Source organism: Erpetoichthys calabaricus, chromosome 3 (genome assembly GCF_900747795.2).
Source record: "Erpetoichthys calabaricus chromosome 3, fErpCal1.3, whole genome shotgun sequence".
NCBI lineage: Eukaryota > Metazoa > Chordata > Cladistia > Polypteriformes > Polypteridae > Erpetoichthys > Erpetoichthys calabaricus.
The window spans coordinates 19,731,828-19,757,835 of NC_041396.2; the positions used below are offsets into that span (position 1 = coordinate 19,731,828).

A 26,008-nucleotide genomic window follows, 5' to 3' on the forward strand; every position below is an offset into this window, starting at 1 on the left:
ATTTCTGTAATATTTTGAGACATATAATTTCAGCCAGGAGGAGGAATAAGACGATCGCTTGAACATTTACCTCTGGAGATTATTCTTGTGGATAATTCACCCTGTAGCTTCTGGAAGTGCATGTAATGTACAGACTATAAAATTCTGAACTGTAACCCACTGAAGGGTTTACATGGCCATAAAACCGGATTACCAACGGAGAAATCTAGGTCGGTTAACCTGGTTTCTCTAACTGGAATAAGGGATTACATGACATTCTAGAAAAGAGGTTTCCGTGAATAACTGGAGTAATTAAATGGCTTGTAAACAGGTAAAGCTGTCAGAGTTCATATCTTAAATCTTCAGGGGCTCAGGTCTGTGTCAGAGCGAGAGGGTTAAGTACATACCATCAAACTCTGGTTTCCTTCAGATATTTCAGAGTGACAGAATGGGTATATATACTCACACAATGGGGTTGGGGTCCCCTGTTCCCCATAGAGATTTTACAATGGTTAAGAACATATACAAATGTAACTAGCAAGGGAAGGGTGCTAGATGGATGACAAACATTGTAAAAATGCAGTGGAGGGACGGATGAAAGATAGCCAAGAATACCACATTATTTAAAAAAAAAAAAAAAGTAGCCCAAAAACTGCATTCTGTGAAAGCCCATTTTTTCCCCACAGATCCATCCATTTCCCAACCCGCTGAATCCGAATACAGGGTCACGGGGGTCTGCTGGAGCCAATCCCAGCCAACACAGGGCACAAGGCAGGAACCAATCCTGGGCAGGGTGCCAACCCACCGCAGGACACACACAAACACAACCACACACCAAGCACACACTAGGGCTAATTTACAATCGCCAATCCACCTAACCTGCATGTCTTTGGACTGTGGGAGGAAACCGGAGCGTCCGGAGGAAACCCACGCAGACACGGGGAGAACATGCAAACTCCACGCAGGGAGGACCCGGGAAGCGAACCCAGGTCCCCAGATCTCCCAACTGCGAGGCAGCAGCGCTACCCACTGTGCCACCCTTCCCCACAGATAACAATCAAAAATAGCCCAATTGGGTGAGAAAACCACAGACCTGGCAACACTGCTCTGGGATTAACTTTATAGATGCCTCATCCTACTCGTCTGACTGGCCCCCTTGTGATTTCTGGCTCTTCCCCAAAATCAAGGCCAACATGCATTGAAAATGCAACAAGGATCAAGATGACGTGATTAGGGAAGTGAATGAAGAGTTGGCAAAGCTGAGAATAGATGATTTTCAGGGCTGCTTGGAGGAATGGATCCACGGATTGCAAAAAGTGCATTGAGGTTGGAGGCGATAATGTGGAGAAATAGAGAAGTAAGGTGGTTTCTGAGGGGAACAAAATGGGGTTAGCTCTTTTATTTCTATTAAAGCAAATGGACTTTTGGTGTTGAGGAATTTTTAGGACAATTTTCTATCTATATAAAAGCCAAAAACCACTGACTCACTCATCTCGAAATCTCCCAAACAATGAGGACTTGGGATTTGAAATTTGGAATGTAGGTTACCCTTGGCCCATAGGTACTCACTAAGGAACAGTTTTAAAAATTGAGGTCCAAGCGCAAAATTTCTTATAGTTTTTTTAAGATCCTGTTTGTATGTCCGCTTTTCATGAGAGAACTACTTAACAGATTTAGATCGGATTTTTTCTACAATTTGCTAGAACATTCCGTTGATTTTGCGACTTTCTCATCACGCTAAGTATCATGGTTTGCTTGCGATACTGATTTATTAGCACAAATCCGAGAGAGACTCATCGGGCTGAGGGGCCATCCACAATCATGCGACTGCCTCGGGGTGTAACCTTAACTCCGCTTAGTTAACGAACGAAAAAACTACTTAACTGATTTTTTTTCAATAATTTGCTTGAACATTCCGGTTGATTTTGTGACTTCTCTCATTGCACTAAGAATCACAGGTCGCTTGCAGGAGCGATATATTCGTGCTGATCCAAGACAGAGGCTAGGCGCCAAGGGGAGGGGGCAGAGTGACGTCAGGATTGGGCTGGGCCCCCCTCTCTCTCCTGTTTCACTAATACGCAGGCGAAGCCGCAGGAGATGGCTAGTATTATATAAATACGCAAACAAAAGTACTGCAAAATATGATATTAAATAATAACAACATGAAATGGGAGTATAAATAATTAATCATGTCTCGAAGTATATTTTTGATCGCTTACTTTTTACACATTTACTTCTTTATTTATGTCACTGACACAGCATGCAATATGAAATCTGAATTCTTAAAAGAACATTATGAAGCCACTCTAAAACAATTGTTTCCCAAATAATTCTTTAAATAAAATTAAGGAAATACAATTCAAAAGTCATGCAACCTTTTCTATTGGAAAGAAATAGATCAAACTAAGTCAGCGTTAAATGTTATGGTTGTATTTTGGTTTATTTGTGTATGGAAGATTTTTTTTTGCTTTGTGTTGTTTGTTATTGTCCTATGTCTGTATATACAGGGTGCCCCACGAAAAAGTGGCCTGCCTCCACAGCGACAACTCCCGGCTACTATTCAGGAGCATTTCCCTGACGAAAGGATTATTAGCAAGGGTGTATGGCTATCACGATCGCCTGACATAATGATGTGCGTCTATTTCTTGTGGGGTCCTTTAAAGGGCTGCGTGAATGAGACATATCCACGGACTGTAAATGAACTGAAGTTGAACATTGAAAATGAGATACAGAGAATCGATCCCATGGTGTTGCAAAGAGTGTACATGAATATGCTGAAACAGGCACAGAGATGTATTAACACACAAGGATATCACTTTCTGCATCTTCTGTAAATGTGGGTACCAAACCTGATTATTTTTCTCTTCACCACGTAATGCAGTCGTCTCGGTGGAGGCGGGCCACCCTGTACTTGCATATATTTATCCTCTATTACTTTTACTTTATAAATAAATTGTATTATCTGGTTTATTGCAGTAAGCATGTTTAGTTTACCCCGTGTCTGCGTGGGTTTCCTCCCACAGTCCAAAGACACGCAGGTTAGGTGGATTGGCGATTCTACATTGGCCCTAGTGTGTGGGTGTGTCCTGCGGTGGGTTGGCACCCTGCCCGGGATTGGTTCCTGCCTTGTGCCCTGTGTTGGCTGGGATTGGCTCCAGCAGACCCCCGTGACCCTGTGTTCGGATTCAGCGGGTTGGAAAATGGATGGATGGATGTTTATTTGTTGAAAAACAGTTCATCACCATGTCCAAACCACAAACAAAGAAAGACCAAGTTTATTTATTGTGGGCTCTTATCAATTTTTGAACTTCTCTTTATAATTCTGGCATCCCAGCTGGAATGTACAACAGAGATTCCACACACATGTGCCACCAAACCAACTGCTTCTCTGAAGTGCAGACCCATGACTAAACTAGCACTCGCTCTTCTAATTAAGGTCATATTCTCCTTGAAGGGACGCTAAACTCTTCTGTCACAAAGCCCAGATCTTCACAATCCTCTAAGACAAAGCTGGCAAAGCTGAACCAGCAGAATTCTTTCAGCTTTTTAGTTACATAGTAAATCACATTGACACCATGAGAAAGAACTTTAAAGATAGAAACCACAAAACACTTATAAAAACAAATGTTTGTGGGAATCTGGAAGAAACTATTAAGCCATGCGAGGAGATGATGATGGCAGCCTTTACAAAGCTTTCTTAATGAAAAATTGGGAATAAGTGGTTATAACCAAACCAGTCTGACAGACTCTGTGAAGAATGAGCAGATAATGGAGTATGTAGGAGCTTTCAGCTTTCGTTTAGATGCAGAACAAAATAAATTAAGACCTCAACTTCCTGCCTGTCAAAGTGTCAACCTGGAAACATGCATCCTGCAAGCAATAAAGCCATATCTGACTTTACTCCAAAACACCCAAAAAGACCCAAAGCAAAATCCTTGAAAAGTGTTCATTTTTATAAAAAGTAATATATTTTTGAGTATTCATTCAAATCTCACATTATGGTATCCAAATACATAAGATGTTCAACCTTAGGTCCAAATACTTTGACCACGTAATCCCCTGCAGACTTCCTCAAATGTAAAGCTCTACATCCACAATTCAGAACGCCCACCTCCACAGCATACTCCCACGTAAACTGTCAAGATATCTGCAGTTGGCCTACTTGGTGTTCTGGAACTTTGTGTGGCAGTTTTTAGCAGATACACATTCAGCTGTACAGGCTCGACATGTTGGTGGTCTTTATGAAGCATCTGACTCTGATGTGAAATTCAAGGCTCTGGGTCCATAGTTTTGCACTTTCAAAAATGCAATTCCTTAACTTCTAGTACGTGTCTGGTCCACATTGTCTCTCGGGTACATACGTCTGTTATTCACTGAAAAAATTAATGTGACCTTCTAAAAAGAGAACAAACTGTAAACTTTCCAGAAGATGATGCAACTATTTTTTTCATTCTATGTATTCATTAGGTTGCGAGTTAGCTGGGTCTACTCAGTCAGCAATGGCCACAAAACAGAACTCCACTCTAAAAACATCGAAGCTTGGTAAGACGTGTAATCAAATCTAAACTAAAGAACAGCTAGTGTTTAGGTCATTGCCTGCCATTGTCTAGTTTTAGAAATTACTATGCACAGTTAGAATTTAATCACTTGCATTATGACTAACGATGATAAATGTGTTCTATAGTACTGTAAGTGGAACATGCTAAGGTTACTAAAATTATTTTAATAGCTTCAAAAGTGCTAATTAACCAATTAAAAAAATAAAAAGGGTTTTAGTCTACAATTCTGCAAAGCTGTTGACCATAACAGATTGTCAGGAGTATTTCAGGCAAATGACGGGAAATGTTCTTGCTAATGGAATTGAATGTGACGCATACAGCAAGCCACAAGCATGCAGGTCTTCAGGTGAGTGACCCACATCCACGATCCAGAAGTAGTTGTCTCAATTTTAATTTTTTTTTTTTTAATTGCTTCAAGGCATGCCAGTGTCCAAAAATGCAAGTCCATAATTTAATTTAAAAAAAAATGAACTAAACAGTCCCCTAAATCCTTTACTGATATTGCCTGAAGTCTCCAAAAGATGGTGAAGGCATCTGAGTGGGTTCCTCAGCAAACTGTGGTGCTAAGAAAAGAGAAACAAAATTATCTTAAAAGGATCATGGAAAAACTCTTACCATTGAGACACAAAACTGTGAGTAAGTTTAATGTCTCTTTGTCATGCTCTCCTTCTTTGTAAGTAGAGAATATCACATTTATTAAGAAAAAAAACCAAACACAAATGTAAGGCTTTACTTTGCACTTCTCAGACCAATTTGGGAGAATCTCAAGGGTCAGCAATCTTTTAATAAGACAACTTTGACATGTACCTTTTTCCCTAAACAGCTACCTAACTCTACCACACATTGCCCTTCATAATTAATTTAGACCCCTTTGACATTAAAAAGTCTTTTTTTCTGCTAATTAATAAAAAAAAAAAACCACTGTGATTCAGAGCTGTATAAAATGTGAAAATTTCCATGGGGGTTAAAAATACTTTTTATAGCCACTGTAATTGGAGTCTCTTCTGTTAAACAACTTGAACAAGTTCCTTCTTTCTGACAGCGTTACCTGGTGCCAACAAATGACTTGCTGATCTGCTTACTTCACAGCTGGCTTGGCACCTCCACTCTAAAAAGTTGGACAAGGGCATTTGGATGTAATCCCACCACTAACTCCACTACCATACCCAACTTACCAGTTTGAAACTGTGAAGATGCAAATCTTGTTAAAAGAATACCAGCACCCTCTATGAGTGCTAGTAAGATACCACCCATAGCAGCTGACCCAACCATCGCTACTGGACCATCTGTTGGCAAAAGAAACGCAATTGGTTAAATACCCTCCTTGATGTAGATGTTACTTTATTCTTTAACAATAACTAAAATGATGATATTCTCTAAATAAAGTGTTTGTTAAGGCATCATTCCTTGAAGAAAAAGAGAGACTACACTGGAGTCACAAGCGAAGCAGCCTTGTCAAAAGGATATGTAAAAATACAAGCACAAAAAACAATTCCAAAATATCCATGGAGCCTGTGGAATGGCTTAAATATTGAAGCAACATATAATAATATATGACGTAATTTTGTCACACATCCCCCTATATAAGGTAAAGAACAAAAACCTGAAGTGACCAAACAAAGGTATGGTTGGTGATCAATGTACTATCTACTATTTCCGTAAACCCCCGGCACAGAAAAATATACTTACTTCTTGCTGCCAGTATCGCCCCAGTCATGGCACCACTGGTGATTGAGTTCCAGGGGTCCTCTTTCCCTCTGACCTTCACTAAACCACAGTCAATCATAGAGAACAGACCACCCCATACTGCGAAGCTGCCTGTTTAAATAATACAGAATATATTACAAAAAATAACAGCATCATGCCATGTTCAAATACGGAGAATGGGATGACTGTCATCTTGCTGACCATCACTGGCATTTGTTTTAGTCCTCCCATAAAAGTATCAAAAAGCCTTATAAAAAGGGGTTATGTACTAGTTTGAAGATGATATACAGTAATGTCAAGCCACTGTAAAGCCAGTCATTCTAAAACAAGCGACCTGACATCCAGATCCAAAGCCACTCTTCTTGCTTTGCTGGCAGCTTAGGAAATAATTTAATTCTGGTTGTTATTCTTACACACAGATGTCACTGCTCAAAAGTTATAAAAGTAGCAAATGACATCTGGCCTATAGAAATATGTCCATTAGGACAAAGCTGGTAAAGAAGTTTACTGGCTAAGGTTTATAGGAATGGTGATCATTATAAGAGACAAAATATAAAAGACAAAGCAACATGTGACCCTAGGAAAATATCTTCACGTGACAGCACTTGAGAAATACACAACTGAATATATCATTGTGATTCCAAAATGTTTTATTTTTGTACATTAAAGAGAACATTATTTTGTCAGGATATTAGCTACCCACAAAAATGTTGATTCACTTTTTAAAACTTAAAAGGTTTTGTTAGCAGGGCCATTTTTATCAAGATATTTTTGACCTAATCCTAAACAAATGGCAAAGGAAGCACTGAGATGGTTTTAAAATTGCTGTAACTGAAGGGGAACTAACATTAAACTTTTAAGTGATGAGTAAACTTTGCTTAAAAATCGTTATATGAACATTTAAAGTGGTTTATTTTCTTTACTTTTTTCCTCTTTTATTACCTGTAACATATGCTGTATGCCAGCAATTTTACCTGTTACAGTTAATGACCCCCCCCCCCCCCCCCCCCGACTACCTGTACAACACACACAAGCAGCCCACTAAATGATGCTGCCAAGTAAAAACAAACAACATTTGTTTAAAATTGCCATAATAAATGTTAAATTGGGTGTAGAATTCAGTTCTGCGGAAAACATGTGGTGCTCAAGTAATAACCTGCATAAATAAATAAAAAGAAAAAAAAAAACGTGCTGGATAAACTGTTTATAATTATTTGCACAATTTAGTATTTAGAATGGATGTATTAACATATCATGACATTACATTTTACTGTACTAATTAATTAGCTTTTTATGAGGTTGGAAAATGTGTTGATTTTTTCACAATAATTGAAGTTTAGCAGTAACCCCTCAAACTAAAGCTTCAAATCTTAAACAAGAAGGGATATGGGTCACTAGATGAACATAAATAATATACACAACACCACTCACCTCCAAGCTGTGGTGCTCTGGTTTTTATTGCTGTCAAGCTACCTCGCATTCTATGACTTATGCCCTATAAAAATAGACAAACATTCACAGTGAATAATCACTTCTGAAAACCTGGAAAAAAAACTGTCCAGTGCTAGAGAAGACTGGATGCATTTTTGTGGACACAAAGAGTCAAACAGAATTTCAAAAAAACTTCTTAAAGCCAGAGCATCAAAAGGTATTATTAAAAGTCTTCAGATCAAAGATAAATGCTCATAACAAAATGCAAATATTTCCAAATTTCTTATTAATTCCAAAAATAAACACACACTGTTATGCTTTTCTAAATGCAGAATAAGAAACAAAAAAGCCCCAGTTAATTAAAATAAGATCAGTTACAGGGAAAATGACTTGCTGATTGTGAAACTGGTTGGAACAAAAACTTGCAACCACAGCTCAGGACTGAGTCTAACAACCAGTATGGTAGAATATAGAGGTATTTCACACCTAGCATTCTGTTATTGGACAAACTACACTACTACCAGCACAAGTGAAAAATAGGCAGCAAAATTATGGTAAGTTAAGTAAAGAAGATTCATCCTTTAGCTTGATCAGTGCAAATTTTCAGAATTTTACAAAAAAAATTAAAACAAATAGAAAATCTTCAACAAGCATCATATTACAGAAAGTCTGCATACTTCAGGTCCATACATCATAGCAGTTTTAGGTTTCATATCACTGATTAAACTTGAATTCATTACACAAAATGTAAGCATGTGATTATAAAGATGCATGCAAAGAAAATCAGTGGAACCCACCATGGATTGTTATGCAATAAATCACCTCACAGCAGCACCTGAATGTTATTGGCAGGAAGAAGAAAGACAGTTCAGACGCTAAATGTCAACTGCAGAGAGAAGATGAAATCCCCTGGGCAGAAGTCAAACTCTGAAGATGTGAATTAGGTTTATGGTAAAGGATAAATTTAGTATTTGTCAAAGTCAAAGTTACTCCTTCAAAATCATGGTTATTTATTAATTTGCCACAGAATTTTCTGAATAAAGGCATTGTTTATAAATTTCAAAAATACATTGTCTGTTTGTGGCTTAGTACTGTAGATAACACAAGTCCATAGGTGAGTGAAAAGGCCTTAAAGCTTAGTGAATGCATACATTTTTCAAGCCAGAAATGTTATCAAGTATTAACCTGTGTGTTGAGATTGCACACATATTGCAAAACAGCTTATCAATGTTGTTTTAAGAAGGATAAAAAACCAAACCATTGTTGTGAGAGTCACTCCTTTGACAAGGAGACTTTGCCTGTCATTTTCTTTGGCAGGATCTTTTAGGACCAGAGTGTGGATTCACCTTGAAAAGTCATCACCAAGCACTTTAATTGACACTGAATGCTGATGTGCCGATATTAATTGATGTCTCTGTCCTGAAGACAAGTAGGAAAAAGCACACTTATGATCTCTATATATAATCTTCATTTGGATCTTGATCTTTGTTTGTCCGCGAATGAATTAGAAGAAGAAGCACTAGATGGCAGTAGAGAGATAGCTAAAACATAGGCATTGCATTAAGAATCTCCTCCAGGCTTATACCACTGAAGACTGTAGTACTCCAGTCACACCTCAAAACACAGACATTCAAACTAAACAAATTGTTGTGCTTTAAATTAACTAATCTGTATATATAATCTTCATTTGGATCTTGATCTTTGTTTGTCCGCGAATTTCATGCATGCGTAGACCACCTTCCAGTTAGTACGTTGTTGTTACTCACAGATGTCAACAATGTGCCGGAATAACGAAAGGGGTGGTTGACAGTGATACGCTGGTTAGCTCCTGAGGCCTGGTTAGAGAATGAGATTTCCGAAGATAAAAGGTACGTGCCTACGTAACATATGAATGAAAGAAAAACAGCACGTTCCAGAAATTATTATTGTTACGTTGTACCCAGCGAGTGCTGCGCGTCTCACAGTTGTACCCTGGCTTGCTCACATGTCAGTGAAGTGATCCCTATTTATGCTTTAAAGAGCCTGGATACCTATGTGTCCCCCTTTTATAACCATTGCTCCGTGTATATTGCCTTACTCTTTGGATTGCCACAAAGCAACCTGCGAAATTGGAGAAAGGTTGAGAAGAGATTGTGAGAGGAAACGACAGCATCGTGAAAACGAGACGGACTGTGAACGGACAGAAGCAGAAATGCTCCTACACCACCACATAATTACTATTCGGACAGTGATTCCGAGTAGGCCGTTCCTATCGAATCAATGTCCAAGGGTTTTCTTTTGTAATTTTGTTTCCCTTAGAAAAAATCATAATGCTGTGCGACGAAGGGCCCAGTTCACGACTGGCAGCCCCGTTTAAACAGGGAGCCCTTCACGGACAACTTTAACATGCGCAACGTAGTTGGGCGCACATGGCTAGTCTCTTATATTCTTCAACTATACATAAGCTTACTTCATGATTTCAGCAGTCACTTCCACCACGTGGTGAAACGTGCTCTCACCTTACTCCACTCACCCAGGGTTAGAGGCAACCTATATGCCACATCAGGGGCACAATTTCAGTTAACAGTAATTCTACCAACCACGCAAACAGCACTAATAATCTGTCGTGTGAGGTACGGTTAATAGAGCCTTCAAATAAAAAAATGCTGGTGTTGTGTCTGCAATCTATACCCTCACCTACCCAAAGGTAGCACAGAACTATCATTTCCTGCCAAACAGCACTAGGTTCTCCTTTAGTTTTGAATGGACCCCCCATGTAATTATAGATTGATTGCTATTTGTACAAAGTACAATAATGAATCACTTATGTGGAATTTCCACTACTCTGCCACTCTGTACAAATCTGTAGGCTACTGTATATAAAATAACAGCACAGAACGTAATGGGCGAAATGTAAGTGTCATTTAGGAAAAAATAATCATATGATCTGAGCTTGCATCTGCCCGTTATTAGAAGCCATGGAAGAACATAGCTGTTGAAAAAAACTGAACTGCCCAATGACTTCCATTTTAATGTACTAGGGGGCTTTGCTCGCCAACCCCCCCCAGCCTGCACTACGTGCCAACCACTTTGCGTCTCTGTCGCTCGTGTATGTGGATTTCACTTTCACCAAACAACAAATCTTTTAATTCTTGTGAATGCGCCTCTTCACTGGGAAGAAACACTACTTTTCCCCCATGGCAACACAAATTACACGATCTACAAGTCTCCGACTTAAAGTTTAAATCCGAACAATATATTCGATCTCTTTTCGCTGTTCCGTTATTTCACTGATTAATAATTTCCATTTGCTTGCGCTAATGCGATCTTTACTACCATTTTTTTTTTGAGACTTTCGAATTTTAGTACTTTCATTCTCTCTAACCTGCTCTGCATGTGTATCGCGCCAGCGTTTTTGAATTCTTTGTGACGTTGTACTTTGTCATCTACTCTTTGTCTTTTATTTCCGGCCACGGGCGTGGTTAAATCTCTTGGCACAAAGTCTCGTCTCACAAGACTTGAAAGCATCCCTCTGAAAAAGTCATGTCTTGTCCCAGGATTTTTTTTATATAATAGAGAGACAAGAACAGGCTGCTTATTTTTTTTTTTAATTACAAAAAAATGCTTCACTTTAGAGCACAATTTAATGTAACAAATTAATATGTACCATGATTGTGATGACATTACTTGAACTTCCAGACAGAAGAGCAGCTTCAGCGACAGACTGCTGTCACTGTCCTGCTCCACTGACAGATTGAGGAGATCGTTCTTCCCCCAAACTATGCGACTCTTCAATTCCACCCGGGGGGGGGTAAACGTTAACATTTAACATTATACAAAGTTATTGTCTGTTTTTCACCTGCATTATTACCTTTCTTTAATTTAATATTATTTATTGTATCAGTATGCTGCTGCTGGAGAATGTGCATTTCCCATTGTCTGTCTGTCTGTCAGTCAGTCAGTCAGTCAGTCAGTCAGTCAGTCAGTCAGTCTGTCTGTCTGTCTGTCTGTCTGTCTGTCTGTCTCTCTGTCTCTCTGTCTATCTATCTCTCTATCTATCTATCTATCTATCTATCTATCTATCTATCTATCTATCTATCTATCTATCTTGAAAACACCGAACTTATGCTTTAAAAGAGAAAATAAAGGATGAGGAGTGGCCAAAAAAGACAGGGTAGAATACACAAGAAGACAGAGAGAGGAAAAAAGAAGAGAGCTTGAATTAGCTGTGTAGAGAAGGAACAGTAAATGTGAGATGGTGTAAGGCAAAAGATGATAAATAAAATATAAGCTCAATGAAAACAAGATCTCTCTCCCTCTCTCTTCCTGTTTAACAATCATTATTTGGCTTTACCCAGTCCTAGTCCCCATTTGCAATTCTATCATTCTGTTTTATTTTCGCACAATACACACACCAGATACTTCATTAACTGCTTGTTAATACAAATATCTCAATCGCAAGGCATCAACTTAATGCATTTTGGCATGTAGATATTGTCAAGATGACCTGCTGAAGTTCAAACCAAGCATCAGAATGGAGAAGAAAGGTGATTGAAGTGAGTTTGACCATGGCATAGTTGTTGATGCCAGACGGGCTGGACCGAATATTTTAGAAAATGCTGATCTACTGAGATTTTCACACACAACCATCTTTAGGGTTTACAGAGAACGGCCCGAAAAAGGGAAAATATCCAGTTGTTTGGGTAAAAATGCCTTGTTGATGCCAGAGGTCAGAGGGAAATGGCCAGACTGGTTTGAGCTGTCAGAAGGACAACAGTAACTCAAATAAGCACTTGTTACAACCAAGGTACGCAGAAGTGCATCTCTGAATGCACAACACATCCAACCTTGAAGCAGACGGGCTACAGCAGTGGGTGCCACTCCTCTCAGCTAAAAACAGGCAACTGAGACTACAATTTGCATGGGCTCACCAAATTAGACAACAGAAGATTGTAAAAACGTTGCCTGCTCTGAAGAGTCTCAATTCGGATGGCAGGGTCACAATCTGATGTCAACAACATAAATGCACGGATCCATCCTGCCTTGTATCAATGGTTCAGGCTGGTGGTGATGGTGTAATGGTGTGGGGGATACTTTCTTGGCACACTTTGGACCCCTTAGTACCAACTGAGCATTGTTTAAATGCCACAGCCTAAGTATTTTTGCTGACAATGTCCATCCCTCTATGATCGCCATGTACTCATCTTCTGATGGCTGCTTCCAGGGGGATAATGTACCAAGTCATAAAGCTTAAATTATCTCAAACTGCTTTCTTGAACATGACAATGAATTCACTATACTCAAATGGTCTCCACAGTCACCAGATCTCAATCCAATAGAGCACCTTTGGGATGTGATGGAACAGGAGATTAGCATCACGGATATGCAGCTGACAAATCTGCAGCCACTGCGTGATGCTGTCATGTCAACATGGACCAAAATCCCTGAGGAATGTTTCCAGCACCTTGTTGAATTCATGACATGTTGTATGAATTACGGCAGTTCTGAAGGCAAAAGGGGGTCCAGCCCGGTACTAACAAGGTGTACCTAATAAAGTGGATGGTGAGTGTATATTGCAGAGCATCATGGAGTAAATATCGGAGTTAAACGATTTATACACTATGCTCACTTGAAACTGTTCAAGAGTCCCTTTAATACTTACCACAGGAGAATTACGGAAGCCTTTAACTGCATGGAAGATGCTGCCACCAATAGCTCCCATTGTGAATGCACCTCCACAATCATCCACTATCCGCCAGGGACTTTAAAACAAGAAAGAAAAGTGAATATCAGGGTTAGATGACAAACTGACTTGACTTTTTTGAATACTGACATACTCACCATTAAGAAATTACTCATCTAGATTAAGGTTACACAACATGTGAGAAGGGAATGCAATCAGTGCAATTACACAATATACAATACAGCACAGAAATACCAATACAACCTTAAACAATACAGAGTAACGCCTCTTTCAGTGTGACCTTAATATTACAAATTCCTGCTAGATGATCAAACTAGGCCTGACTTTCAGTTGTGGCAGGGGGGAATATCCCTTGACAAATGGGAGGGAATTTCATCCTATTTTCATTAACAGCAACTTTTAAAAGGTAATTCCATAAAACACACACTTGCTAGGAAGTCACATTTCTGTGATATTCCTTGTGTGTAGTATATGGTGGTCACATTAGCTAGTTAATAACACCAACTGAAGAGTAATATTTAATTGATAAATACAATACAATTTTTAAATATTATAAACTACTGATGCTTTAACTTCACAAATCTTTCCCAAAACCTCTTCATATTTGTTCCACCTTTAAGGATACTTTTGTGAAACTGAACTTGTCAACTGAATATTACATAATTTTTTCTGAAAATAGATTCTGTTCCATTATTTTCAATATACCTCATATAAGCTAATCAGACTTTGTCATTTCTTGTGTCTGTGTACACTACCTACCATATGTGTTTATGTGCTTTCACTTCATTCATCACATTTTACTTGTTATACTAAAGAAAATTATTTTGACACCAAAAACCCAAGTAATGACTCAGATTTAGTATTTGCTGATTTGTTATCAGTAATGAAGAAACGGAGTCTTTGCAATTATGTGCTTCTGTTAACACATTACATGTTGCATCATTAAAAAGAGTTATCTTGTTCTACAATTATGAGCTGAACCATAAGAACATCTAAACAATACATAACTTCTGAAACATCAGCAAAACAAATTTTATTTTGGAACGAATATACAGTGCAACTCATTTTGTCACGATTAGAAACTTGCCTCGATTTTCACTTACTAAAACTGTACTCAACACCCTATTTAAGTACCCCCGTCCAAAACATGCAATTTACACTATGAACACCATTACACAATCACAATAGTGTAGAATGCACTGGACACCTCAAAGCATCATGTAACTTTTGGTGACCCATCACAGAGAATTTTGTAATGGGAAATGGACACATTAGTACCCTAGGTTCTTGTCTGTAAGCTGGACTCATGTATAAGCCGGAGACCAAAAATCATACGAATTTTTAAAATAAAATCTTATCATAGATAAGCCGGACTCATGGATAAGCCGAACGTACTATAACCTATAACTAATAGAAGGAGGGAGGTCAGTGGTCTCACTCGCACCCATTTAATTTCTTTAAGGGGGGAGAGAGTGTGAGATATTGGCGTCTCTCTCACTCCCCGCATGGCGCAGTTGGAGCGGCCGGAGCGTGTTCTTTCTGCTCTGGGCGTCGCCGAGTCAACACGCGCGCATAGCAGTCATTTAAATTGTGATTTTATATGTAAGCATATTTAAATATATATCGCGGATTTTTTTGCTGGTTCGCAGATTTCTGCGGACAATGGGTCTTTTTAATTTCTGGTACATGCTTCCTCAGTTGTTTGCCCAGTTGATTTCATACAAGGACGCTATTGGCAGATGGCCGAGAAGCTAGATTGCTTACTTTTCTCTGTCTCTCTTGCGCTGACTATCTGTGATCCTGACTTATGGGGATTGAGCAGGGGGGCTGTTCGCACACCTAGACGATACGGACGCTCGTCTAAAAATGCTGAAAGATTATCTTCACGTTGCTATCTTTTGTAAAGCTGATTCCTGAAACGACATGCTGCACAGTGCTTCGCATACTTAAAAGCTCGAAGGGCACGTATTGATTTTTGACTGAAAAACAAACTCTGTCTCTGTCTCTCTCTCTCCCTGCTCCTGACGGAGGGGGTGTGAGCTGCCGCGGTGCTTCGCATACTTAAAAGCCAAACAGCACCATTGATTTGTTTGCTAGAGTTTGTTTTCTCTATCTATGTGACATACTGTGCTCCTGACATGCACTCCTTTGAAGAGGAAGATATGTTTGCATTCTTTTAATTGTGAGACAGAACTGTCATCTCTGTCTTGTCATGGAACACAGTTTAAACTTTTGAAAAAGAGATAAATGTTTGTTTGCAGTGTTTGAATAACGTTCCTGTCTCTCTACAACCTCCTGTGTTTCTGCGCAAATCTGTGACCCAAGCATGACAATATAAAAATAACCATATAAACATATGGTTTCTACTTCGCGGATTTTCTTATTTCGCGGGTGGCTCTGGAACGCAACCCCCGCGATGGAGGAGGGATTACTGTATAAGCCGGATTTATGTATAAGTCGATATTCTATTTTTTCACTTTCACAACTTTTTTCCTTAGATAAGCCGCGGCTTATAGACAAGAACTTAGGGTAATTATATGAAATGCAAGGTTGTTGTCACAGCTAATAAAGAACATGTCACTATGTAATGAATTAAAAGATTCACTCAAATTTGTAAGGAGGTTCAATGGTTAGTGCTATTGCTTAACAGCAGCAGAGTCATGAGTTGAAATATCATCCTGGATATTGCCTGTGTATAGCTGCCATGTTCTTTCCCTGTCCACATGCCCCCCAATCACCCTAAAGACTTATATTTAAAGTTAAATGTCAACTATAAACTTGCCCATTGTAGATGTGTGTTCTTGGTTATTGCATGGCGTCCAATGGTCTCTGTGGAGGCATCAGCAGCCTGCAATCTTGAACTTGGTAGATTAGGAGCATGAGCTGACACATCGCTTTGCCGGACCCATCACATGACAAACCACTTCAAGATCCCAGATTAGGACCCCGAGCGCAGCCAGGCAATGGGTGACACCTCTGCACCACACTAGTTCAGATGGAATGGTACAGTGTGACGTTTTTATGGTGGCTGGAGTGCCAATTTTGTCACCAACCCCCAAGTTTTCCCTGCTGTTGCTGGGCCTACTTGCTTGGTAGGAGATACTAAAACGTACCAGCACTAGCCTGGCAAATGAGACCTTGTGTCAACATGGGTAATCTAACTCTAAAATGTCAAGGTCTGGCTTCTAAATACATTTTTACAGTTATTAATGATTATGTTAAGATTTGTCTGCTTTGATTTTTAAATTGAAGATATGGTGCTGTCATTGCACACCTAAGCGTCAGCTCATCCTAAATGCCTTTTGGACACGCTGCGAACTTTAGAGATTTCGCAAGCTGAATGTAGAGGATAAACTGTATACATTACCTTAAATCTACAGTATGTAAAACATTTGAAAATGTGAAAGATGCTGAGAACCTAAAGTGGTATATATATTAAATATTCCCATACTCAGCTGCTAGCACAGCAATCACAGATGCCTAAATAGCTATGTTACACCTTACACTGGTCTACAAAAAAATATTTTTTGTTTTCTTCTGGGAACTTCAGAGTAGCTCTTTATTAAGTTATTTATACTGATTTCAGATATGAAATCGGAATTAAGCTAGCAGTTCAGGTTTTTGAAATACACATCACTGACGTTTTGACACTTTTGAATATCAATATACAGTGCATCCGGAAAGTATTCACAGCGCATCACTTTTTCCACATTTTGTTATGTTACAGCCTTATTCCAAAATGGATTAAATTCATTTTTTTCCTCAGAATTCTACACACAGCACCCCATAATGACAACGTGAAAAAAGTTTGCTTGAGATTTTTGCAAATTTATTAAAAATAAAAAAATTGAGAAAGCAAATGTACAGTAATCCCTCGCTACTGGGATCTATCATTAGGAAACATAATGTTAATTTTCACTCGTATGCAGATGACACCCAGTTATACCTTTCATTTAAATCAAATGAAGTTTCTCCAATGTGGTCTTTAATTAGTTGTGTTAGTGAATTAAAGGAGTGGATGAATAAGAACTACTTGTCTTTAAATACAGATAAAACAGAGATGTTAATTGTTGGAGGGAATGATGCTGATCACAATAATATTTTGTCATCATTTAACTCAATGGGAATCCCAGTCAATTTTACTGAATCAGCCCGCAATCTAGGAGTTATCTTTGACTCTAGCATGTCATTTAAAGCGCATATTACAAAGTTGTCCAAAACATGTTTCTTCCATCTTAAAAATGTTAGGAAATTAAGGCGCTTTTTAAATAAACAGGATTCTGAGAAACTAATTCATGCATTTATCTCTAGTAGGATTGACTACTGCAATGCGGTGTTCACTGGATGTTCAAACTGTTCTTTATACAGCCTCCAGTTAATCCAAAATGCGGCTGCGAGAATTATTACAAGAACAAGAAAATACGAACACATAACTCCAGTTCTTAAATCCTTACACTGGCTCCCGGTTAAGTTCAGGGCAGATTTCAAAATCCTTCTTTTAACATATAAATCATTAAATGGTCGAGGTCCGGCTTACTTGTCTGAACTTATCATGACTTACAAACCAGAGCGCACATTAAGATCTCAAGATGCCGGTCTGCTTATGATTCCAAGGATTAATAAAATAACAGTGGGGGGTCGAGCTTTTAGTTACAGGGCCCCTAAACTGTGGAATGGTCTGCCTGCTACTATAAGAGATGCCCCTTCAGTCTCAGCTTTTAAATCCCGGCTGAAGACTCACTACTTCAGTTTAGCATATCCTGACTAGAGCTGCTGATTAACTGTACAGACTGCATCTCTGTTGTTAGTCATTAGCACTTAAACATAAGTAACATGACAGTTATAATTGGATACTAACCCTCACTTATTCTGTTTTTCTTCTCGGTACTCAAATGTGGCACTTGGTGCCACGGCCCACCTGCCAAGTTGTTTTGCCTGCCTAAGGAAAAGTCATCCCAGATGGAGGATCGCAGGAATCGTGGGAGAGAGGGGTCCTTTCATCGGATTGGCTGGCCCAGCACTGTTTCAGCTGTGGAATGGCCAAATGGGGGAGGCAGCTTGAAGGATGAGGTCTCCAGGACTCTATACAAATACAAATCTTATTATGGGATATATCATCTACTGTTAAATTCTGCTCTGTACTTCTAAAATTTATATATATATTTTTTTTTTTATTTCTTACTATATTGAGAAATTGTTCTGTGTACTGTACTGTATTGTATTGACCCCCTTCTTTTGACACCCACTGCACGCCCAATCTACCTGGAAAGGGGTCTCTCTCTGAACTGCCTTTCCCAAGGTTTCTTCCATTTTTCCCTACTAGGTTTTTTTGGGAGTTTTTCCTTGTCTTCTTAGAGAGTCAAGGCTGGGGGGCTGTCAAGAGGCAGGGCCTGTTAAAGCCCATTGCGGCACTTCCTGTGTGATTTTGGGCTATACAAAAATAAACTGTATTGTATTGTATTGTACTTCGCGGTTCACTTTTTGCGGATTCACGACTTCGCGGATTTTATATGTAAGCATATCTAAATATATAACGCGGATTTTTCGCTGCTTCGCGGGTTTCTGCGGACAATGGGTCTTTTTACTTCTGGTATTTGCTTCCTCAGTTGGTTTGCCCAGTTGATTTCATGCAAGAGATGCTATTGGCGGATGGCTGAGAATCTACCCAATCAGAGCACGCAGTTAAGTTCCTGTGTGCTGCTGATTGGCTCAGCGACGGAGTGCTGCATTAACCAGGAAGTCTCATCTCACTCATTCAGCATTAACGTGCTCTTGCTACTGCATTCAGGGGATTATCACCTTCATCGTCATCATTTTTACTGCACAGCATATTCATCACCATCATCACGTCATATATAGCTACGTGTACTTTGCTATACAGTAAGTGTAAACTTATCTACCGATTTCATATTGCTTAGCAGTTGTCCCTGTTATTAATAGAGTAAAGGGTGGGTTGTAAACAATACAGGGAGGGTTTAAAAACGTCCAAATACACGTTAAATAATTAAATAAATATGGCGTCCCTACTTTGCGGAAATTTAGTTATCGCGGTCGGCCTTGGAACCTATCTCCCGCGATAAGTGAGGGATTACTGTACATAAGTATTCACAGACTTTGCCATGAAGCTCGAAATTGAGCTCAGGTGCATCCTGTTTCCCCTGATCATCCTTGAGATGTTTCTGAAGCTTAATTGGAGTCCACCTGTGGTAAATTTAGTTGGTTGGACATGATTTGGAAAGGCACACACCTGTCTATATAAGGTCCCACAGTTGACAGTTCATGTCAGAGCACAAACCAAGCATGAAGTCAAAGGAATTGTCTGTAGACCTCCAAGACGGGATTGTCTCGAGGCACAAATCTGGGGAAGGTTACAGAAAAATTTCTGCTGCTTTGAAGGTCCCAATGAGCACAGTGGCCTCCATCATCCGTAAGTGGAAGAAGTTCGAAACCACCAGGACTCTTCCTAGAGCTGGCCGGCCATCTAAACTGAGCGATCGGGAGAGAAGGGCCTTAGTCAGAGAGGTGACCAAGAACCCGATGGTCACTCTGTCAGACTCCAGAGGTCCTCTGTGGAGAGAGTAGAACCTTCCAGAAGGACAACCATCTCTGCAGAAATCCACCAATCAGGCCTGTATGGTAGAGTGGCCAGATGGAAGCCACTCCTTAGTAAAAGGCACATGGCAGCCCGCCTAGAGTTTGCCAAAAAGCACCTGAAGGACTCTCAGACCATGAGAAAGAAAATTCTTTGGTCTGATGAGACAAAGATTGAACTCTTTGGTGTGAATGCCAGGCGTCACGTTTGGAGGAAACCTGGCACCATCCCTACAGTGAAGCATGGTGGTGGCAGCATCATGCTGTGGGGATGTCTTTCAGCGGCAGGAACTGGGAGACTAGTCAGGATAAAGGGAAAGATGATTGCAGCAATGTACAGAGACATTCTGGATGAAAACCTGCTCCAGAGCGCTCTTGACCTCAGACTGGGGCGACAGTTCATCTTTCAGCAGGACAACGACCCTAAGCACACAGCCAAGATATCAAAGGAGTGGCTTCAGGGCAACTCTGTGAATGTCCTTGAGTGGCCCAGCCAGAGCCCAGACTTGAATCCGATTGAACATCTCTGGAGAGATTTTAAAATGGCTGTGCACCAACGCTTCCCATTCAACCTGATGGAGCTTGAGAGGTGCTGCAAAGAGGAATGGGCGAAACTGGCCAAGGATAGGTGTGCCAAGCTTGTGGTATCATATTCAAAAAGACTTGAGGCTGTAATTGCTGCCAAAGGTGCATCGACAAAGTATTGAGCAAAGGCTGTGAATACTTATGTACACGTGATTTCTCAGTTTTTTTATTTTTAATAAATTTGCAAAAAACTCAAGTAAGCTTTTTTCACGTTGTCATTATGGGGTGTTGTGTGTAGAATTCTGAGGAAAAAAATGAATTAAATCCATTTTGGAATAAGGCTGTAACATAACAAAATGTGGAAAAAGTGATGCGCTGTGAATACTTTCCGGATGCACTGTATCAACGATATTTACCTCAATATAAAAGTGAGGTCAGTGTGCCCAAAAATGTTGGAGGCACTTGCTTTTGCGCTTGGACTGCACATCCGTCTCTCTTTGCATGAATCAACAGTAGTCATCCATCATGCTCGGAGTGAATTTTCCCCGATATCAGTTTTCCATCACCTTTATATCTTGATGAAATCTTTCCCCATGCTCATCTCTGACTTTGCTTAGATTTGGTGAAAAAAAGTCAAGATGAGAATGTAAAAAATGCATTTTCAGTGACATTCTGTCTCCTGTAAGCTAATATACTTTCAGCATATTCTCCACAAGCTCAGTATAATTCTCTGCTCTGTGACTGTCAAGAAAATTCTGGGCAACCTGCACGAATGAGGGTGCTGATTCAGTGGGCTTCAGTTTCCTTTTGAACTCATCGTCAAGCATCAGTTCACGGATTTCAGGGCCAACAAAAACACCTTCCTTAATTTTGGCTTCACTTTTCTCGAAACCAAACTTATTTCTTACATGCCAAAACACATTGCCTTTACTGTCCAGTCACCCTAGTTGTCCAAGACCTGGAACATCATAACTAAAAAATGGGACATGCTGGACGAAAACGGTTTTCAGATTTGGAGTCAGCAAGTGAAATTTATTTAAGTACAGGTGAAAGAATCCCAGAAGCAAAATGCTTCTTGACCAGTGGAGGTGCAGCTTGTCCTAGAATGGAAAGGGTGAATATCTACAGTGAGGTTAAAAGTAAGGTGGAAAAGTTTCACAAATAGCCTGCCTCCATATAATGAGGAATGGTTGACTGCTCCTAAAAAAGCTGAATGAACTGACACATTTCATGATGAGTCATGGTGAGTTCAGGTTTTGTGGCATTTTGAGTATTGCAGAAGACCGGCTTTTATTTTAGGTATTATTTAATGCTGGACAGGTTTTATCTGATATGATCAGAAGCAGTGGAAAAGGCAGGAGGGGGACTGGGGATTTATGTGAATGAGCAATTGTAAAAAAATAGTCACAGTATAATTAAAACTAACATGTTTGATCCAGATATTGAAATACTGAGTGAATCTGTTGGCATTATGTTACAGTATATAATCCTTATTAACGTTCATTAACTCAGTAACAGAAATGATCCATTCTGTCACCAATACTCTTGATGAATCATTCTGAACCTCAAATGCTGGTGACTTCAACCAGGGGACATTAGAAGGTACAAACATCAATCATTATGTTCCATTTGTGGACACAACAAGCTAGACCTGCTCTGTGGAAATGTTAATGTCTTTAAATTTACGTCTGTGGTAGAACTGGACAGGACCAACCACATCTTATTGACACCTACAAGGCTGTTATTCACAGTAGCACTCTTAAATTATCCAGATGTTCTTGTGTGTTTTTGGTGGGAGTGAATTGTTAACATGTTTATATTTTTCTTGAGCTTCTATAAAGTTTTTATTTCCCCATGAGGTATTGTCTATCAAAATTAATTATGATGAAAACCAGCAAACTTAACAGTGTACCCAAAACAAAATATGGGGAACAACTGCTTAAAAGCTCAATATATTAGAATACTAATCCATTCTAGTTTTAGCAGCAAGTAGCAATGGGCACACGACAATAACCCAGGTGATTTGAGTGGGTAGCCGCACTTTATCATCCCTCACCCTTAACACAGGGGTTTAACATGGCTGCGTCTCGAATCCTCAGCTGTACAGTGATCCCTCGCTATATCGCGCTTCGCCTTTCGCGGCTTCACTCTATCGCGGATTTTATATGTAAGCATATTTAAATATATATCGCGGATTTTTTGCTGGTTCGCGGATTTCTGAGGACAATGGGTCTTTTAATTTCTGGTATATGCTTCCTCAGTTGGTTTGCCCAGTTGATTTCATACAAGGGACGCTATTGGCAGATGGCTGAGAAGCTACCCAGCTTACTTTTCTCTGTCTCTCTTGCGCTGACTTTCTCTGATCCTGACGTAGGGGGTGTGAGCAGGGGGGCTGTTCGCACACCTAGACGATACGGACGCTAGTCTAAAAATGCTGAAAGATTATCTTCACGTTGCTACCTTCTGTGTGCAGCTGCTTCGTGAAGCGACATGCTGCACGGTGCTTCACATACTTAAAAGCTCAAAGGGCTGATTTTTCAGTTTGTTTCTCTCTCTCTCTCTCTCTCCCTGCTCCTGACTGAGGGGGTGTGAGCTGCCGCCTTCAACAGCTTTGTACCGGTGGTGCTTCGCATACTTAAAAGCCAAACAGCCCTATTGATTTTTGACTGCTTGCTTTGTTCTCTCTCTCTCTCTCTGACGCGCACTTCTTTGAAGAGGAAGATATGTTTGCATTCTTTTAATTGTGAGACAGAACTGTCATCTCTGTCTTGTCATGGAGCACAGTTTAAACTTTTGAAAAAGAGACAAATGTTTGTTTGCAGTGTTTGAATAATGTTCCTGTCTCTCTACAACCTCCTGTGTTTCTGCGCAAATCTGTGACCCAAGCATGACAATATAAAAATAACCATATAAACATATGGTTCTACTTTGCGGATTTTCTTATTTGGCTCTGGAACGCAACCCCGCGATGGAGGAGGGATTACTGTACTCCCTCTACATATATGACTTTAACATCACTGTCACATTTTTCCAACAAGACAGCTGTGGTGTGCCTGATCTCTAACAACAATGAGCAGGCTTACCTGGATGAAGTGAAGAGCCTGCCACACTGCTGTCAGGACAACAGTCTACTCCTGACTGTCAGCCAGACAGAGGGGCTAATTGTGAACTTATGGAGAAAACTCCAGAGGCACTACGATCTCTCAGAATAAATAACATTCAGGTGGTTAGGCTAGTCAGTTTCACACAACTCAGTATTCACACCAATGAGGATCTCAGCCTGGTCCAAACACACTGACAACCTTGATGAAGAATGTCTGACAACATCTTTATCATCTCAGACACCTTTGAAATTTCAGGCTGCCCTCCAAGATACTAAAGAGTTTCTATATATTCACCATCAAAAGTATCCTGATGGGAAGCAGTCCCAGCTGGTTTGGAAACCACTATGCTCTGCAGAGAGTGATTGGGACAGTCAGCTTAACACGGCACTTTCTAATTTCCAGGACATCTACACCAAGCGATGCTGGACCAGTGCAAAGAAAATCATCAGAGATACCACACATCCCAACAGCCTCTTCTCTGTATTGTAATCAGGGAAATGCTACGACTGCCTAAAGATCAGTTCAGGGATACTGTGTAGGGGATTCTGTTCAGTTACTTCAATCATTAACAAGGACAGCACCGACAGCTACATTAAACCCCACTGTTCAGTTACTTCAATCATTAACAAGGACAGCACCGACAGCTACATTAAACCCCACTGTTCAGTTACGCTACATTAAACCCCATTGTTAACTCTACTGTATATTTTATATATTTTTTAGAAAAAATATTAATATAATGGGGCGGCGCGGTGGCGCAGTGGGTAGCGCTGCTGCCTCGCAGTTGGGAGACCTGGGGACCCGGGTTCGCTTCCCGGGTCCTCCCTGCGTGGAGTTTGCATGTTCTCCCCGTGTCTGCGTGGGTTTCCTCCGGGCGCTCCGGTTTCCTCCCACAGTCCCAAAGACATGCAGGTTAGGTGGATTGGCGATTCTAAATTGGCCCTAGTGTGTGCTTGGTGTGTGGGTGTGTTTGTGTGTGTCCTGCGGTGGGTTGGCACCCTGCCCGGGATTGTTTCCTGCCTTGTGCCCTGTGTTGGCTGGGATTGGCTCCAGCAGACCCCCGTGACCCTGTGTTCGGATTCAGCGGGTTGGAAAATGGATGGATGGATATTAATATAATGCTGTCATTGTACACGCCGATATTTACAGAGTTGAGCATTTATTAATTAATGTCTTTTCTATTCTTTCATTACCCAGTCCTGGAGTTCAGCAACTAAGACTCCATACTCTATTGTGCATAACTGTATGTGACAAATAAAATTTGATTTGATAGCCAGACCTTTACGGAGCACCAGTCCATTTCCAGGCACACTTACACTGGCAAAACTCAGATTACAAGAACAAACTAAAACATATTTTCCATATATAAGGGGAAACAACAACAGAAAGAGACAAAATAACCACGTCACTTGCCTTAAGTAAAATCAGTCCTGGAAGTCTGCCTGCACTTAAACCACCAGTCCTACTGGCAGTATGACAGTTATGGCACATACACAGAAACGCCTACGATCAAGGGTTCCGATTGATACAGTCAACCAATTACGACCTAATGACAAATAAATACATTATCTGGGCCAATGTAAAGGATAGGACGGATCGACTTGTTGGTAACAACAGACAGCTCGAATAAACGGCTCTGTAACAGTGACGCGGTCACGTTTCACTATCAAGGGCATAGCAGAAAGGCAAGAAGGCAAACCAAAGGTCTACACAGAAGCCGTACGGGGACTGTTCCTGAAAAAGGGGAGTACCTACTCCATTACTGTGCTTATGCCGTAAAGCACAACCTTGTTGGCTAAAAAAAACAATACCATAAAGGCATCACTTACCAAGGTTCTCGAGCATATTCCTCCATTTTCACCTGCTTGCGGCCGACCGACAATGACGAAAGGGCGGTCTCCACAGCCGGCGCTCACGTGCTACGCGCATTGATGACGCAATCGAGCACAGAGCATTTCGGGAGTTGTAGTTCTGCAGGAGACCTCCGAAACTGTGGCTCTCAGGTTCAGTCTGAGGGTCCTCTGTGGCTGCAAATTTTTGTTTTAAACCATTGCAGAACGCAGGTCTGCAAAATCAAACTCATGAAACATTGTTTTAATCGTGAATAGTTATCGTGTTCGTCAAACTTTTTGGGACCCCCTCCTCTCTCATTTTTGGCTCTCTAGAACTCGTTTTAGTCCTTTTTGGACTATATTTCATGTGGGAAAGTACACCCGTAGGATAAAGAGTAAACCAATAGGTGTTTTCAGCAAAAATGATTAGAAGGACTTGAAGTTGTGCATACCACATCAAATAACACCAAGGGTTCACCCCCTAATGGGATACAAGGGATAAAAGTTACTTCTTTTCACAAATGTTCAAAAAATCAGGGATCACAATATAGGCGCATGGAGTGTCGTTTTATTCTATATTGAAGTTGTTGATCACAA

General features: G+C 40.2%; 1 protein-coding gene across 1 annotated transcript; it reads right to left on the bottom strand.

Moving 5' to 3' along the window:
- Nucleotides 1-3,924: 3,924 nt before the first annotated feature.
- Nucleotides 3,925-25,519, bottom strand: timm17a (translocase of inner mitochondrial membrane 17 homolog A (yeast)). The gene is made up of 6 exons (XM_028796429.2): nt 25,409-25,519; nt 13,318-13,417; nt 7,677-7,740; nt 6,228-6,356; nt 5,714-5,824; nt 3,925-5,101 (listed from the first exon to the last, which is right to left on the bottom strand). The coding sequence occupies exons 1-6, from the start codon at nt 25,432-25,434 to the stop codon at nt 5,031-5,033; spliced, it is 501 nt and encodes a 166-aa protein (XP_028652262.1). The 5' UTR covers nt 25,435-25,519; the 3' UTR covers nt 3,925-5,030.
- Nucleotides 25,520-26,008: the final 489 nt, after the last annotated feature.

Bases quoted from the DNA above. Each gene is read 5' to 3' on its own strand.
- timm17a (XM_028796429.2), bottom strand. From the start codon at position 25,434: ATGGAGGAATATGCTCGAGAACCTTG. The intron at 13,418-25,408 runs GTAAGTGATGCC...CTTGTTTTAAAG, and splicing joins GAATATGCTCGAGAACCTTG to TCCCTGGCGGATAGTGGATG. The intron at 6,357-7,676 runs GTGAGTGGTGTT...TTATTTAAACAG, and splicing joins CAGAGCACCACAGCTTGGAG to GCAGCTTCGCAGTATGGGGT.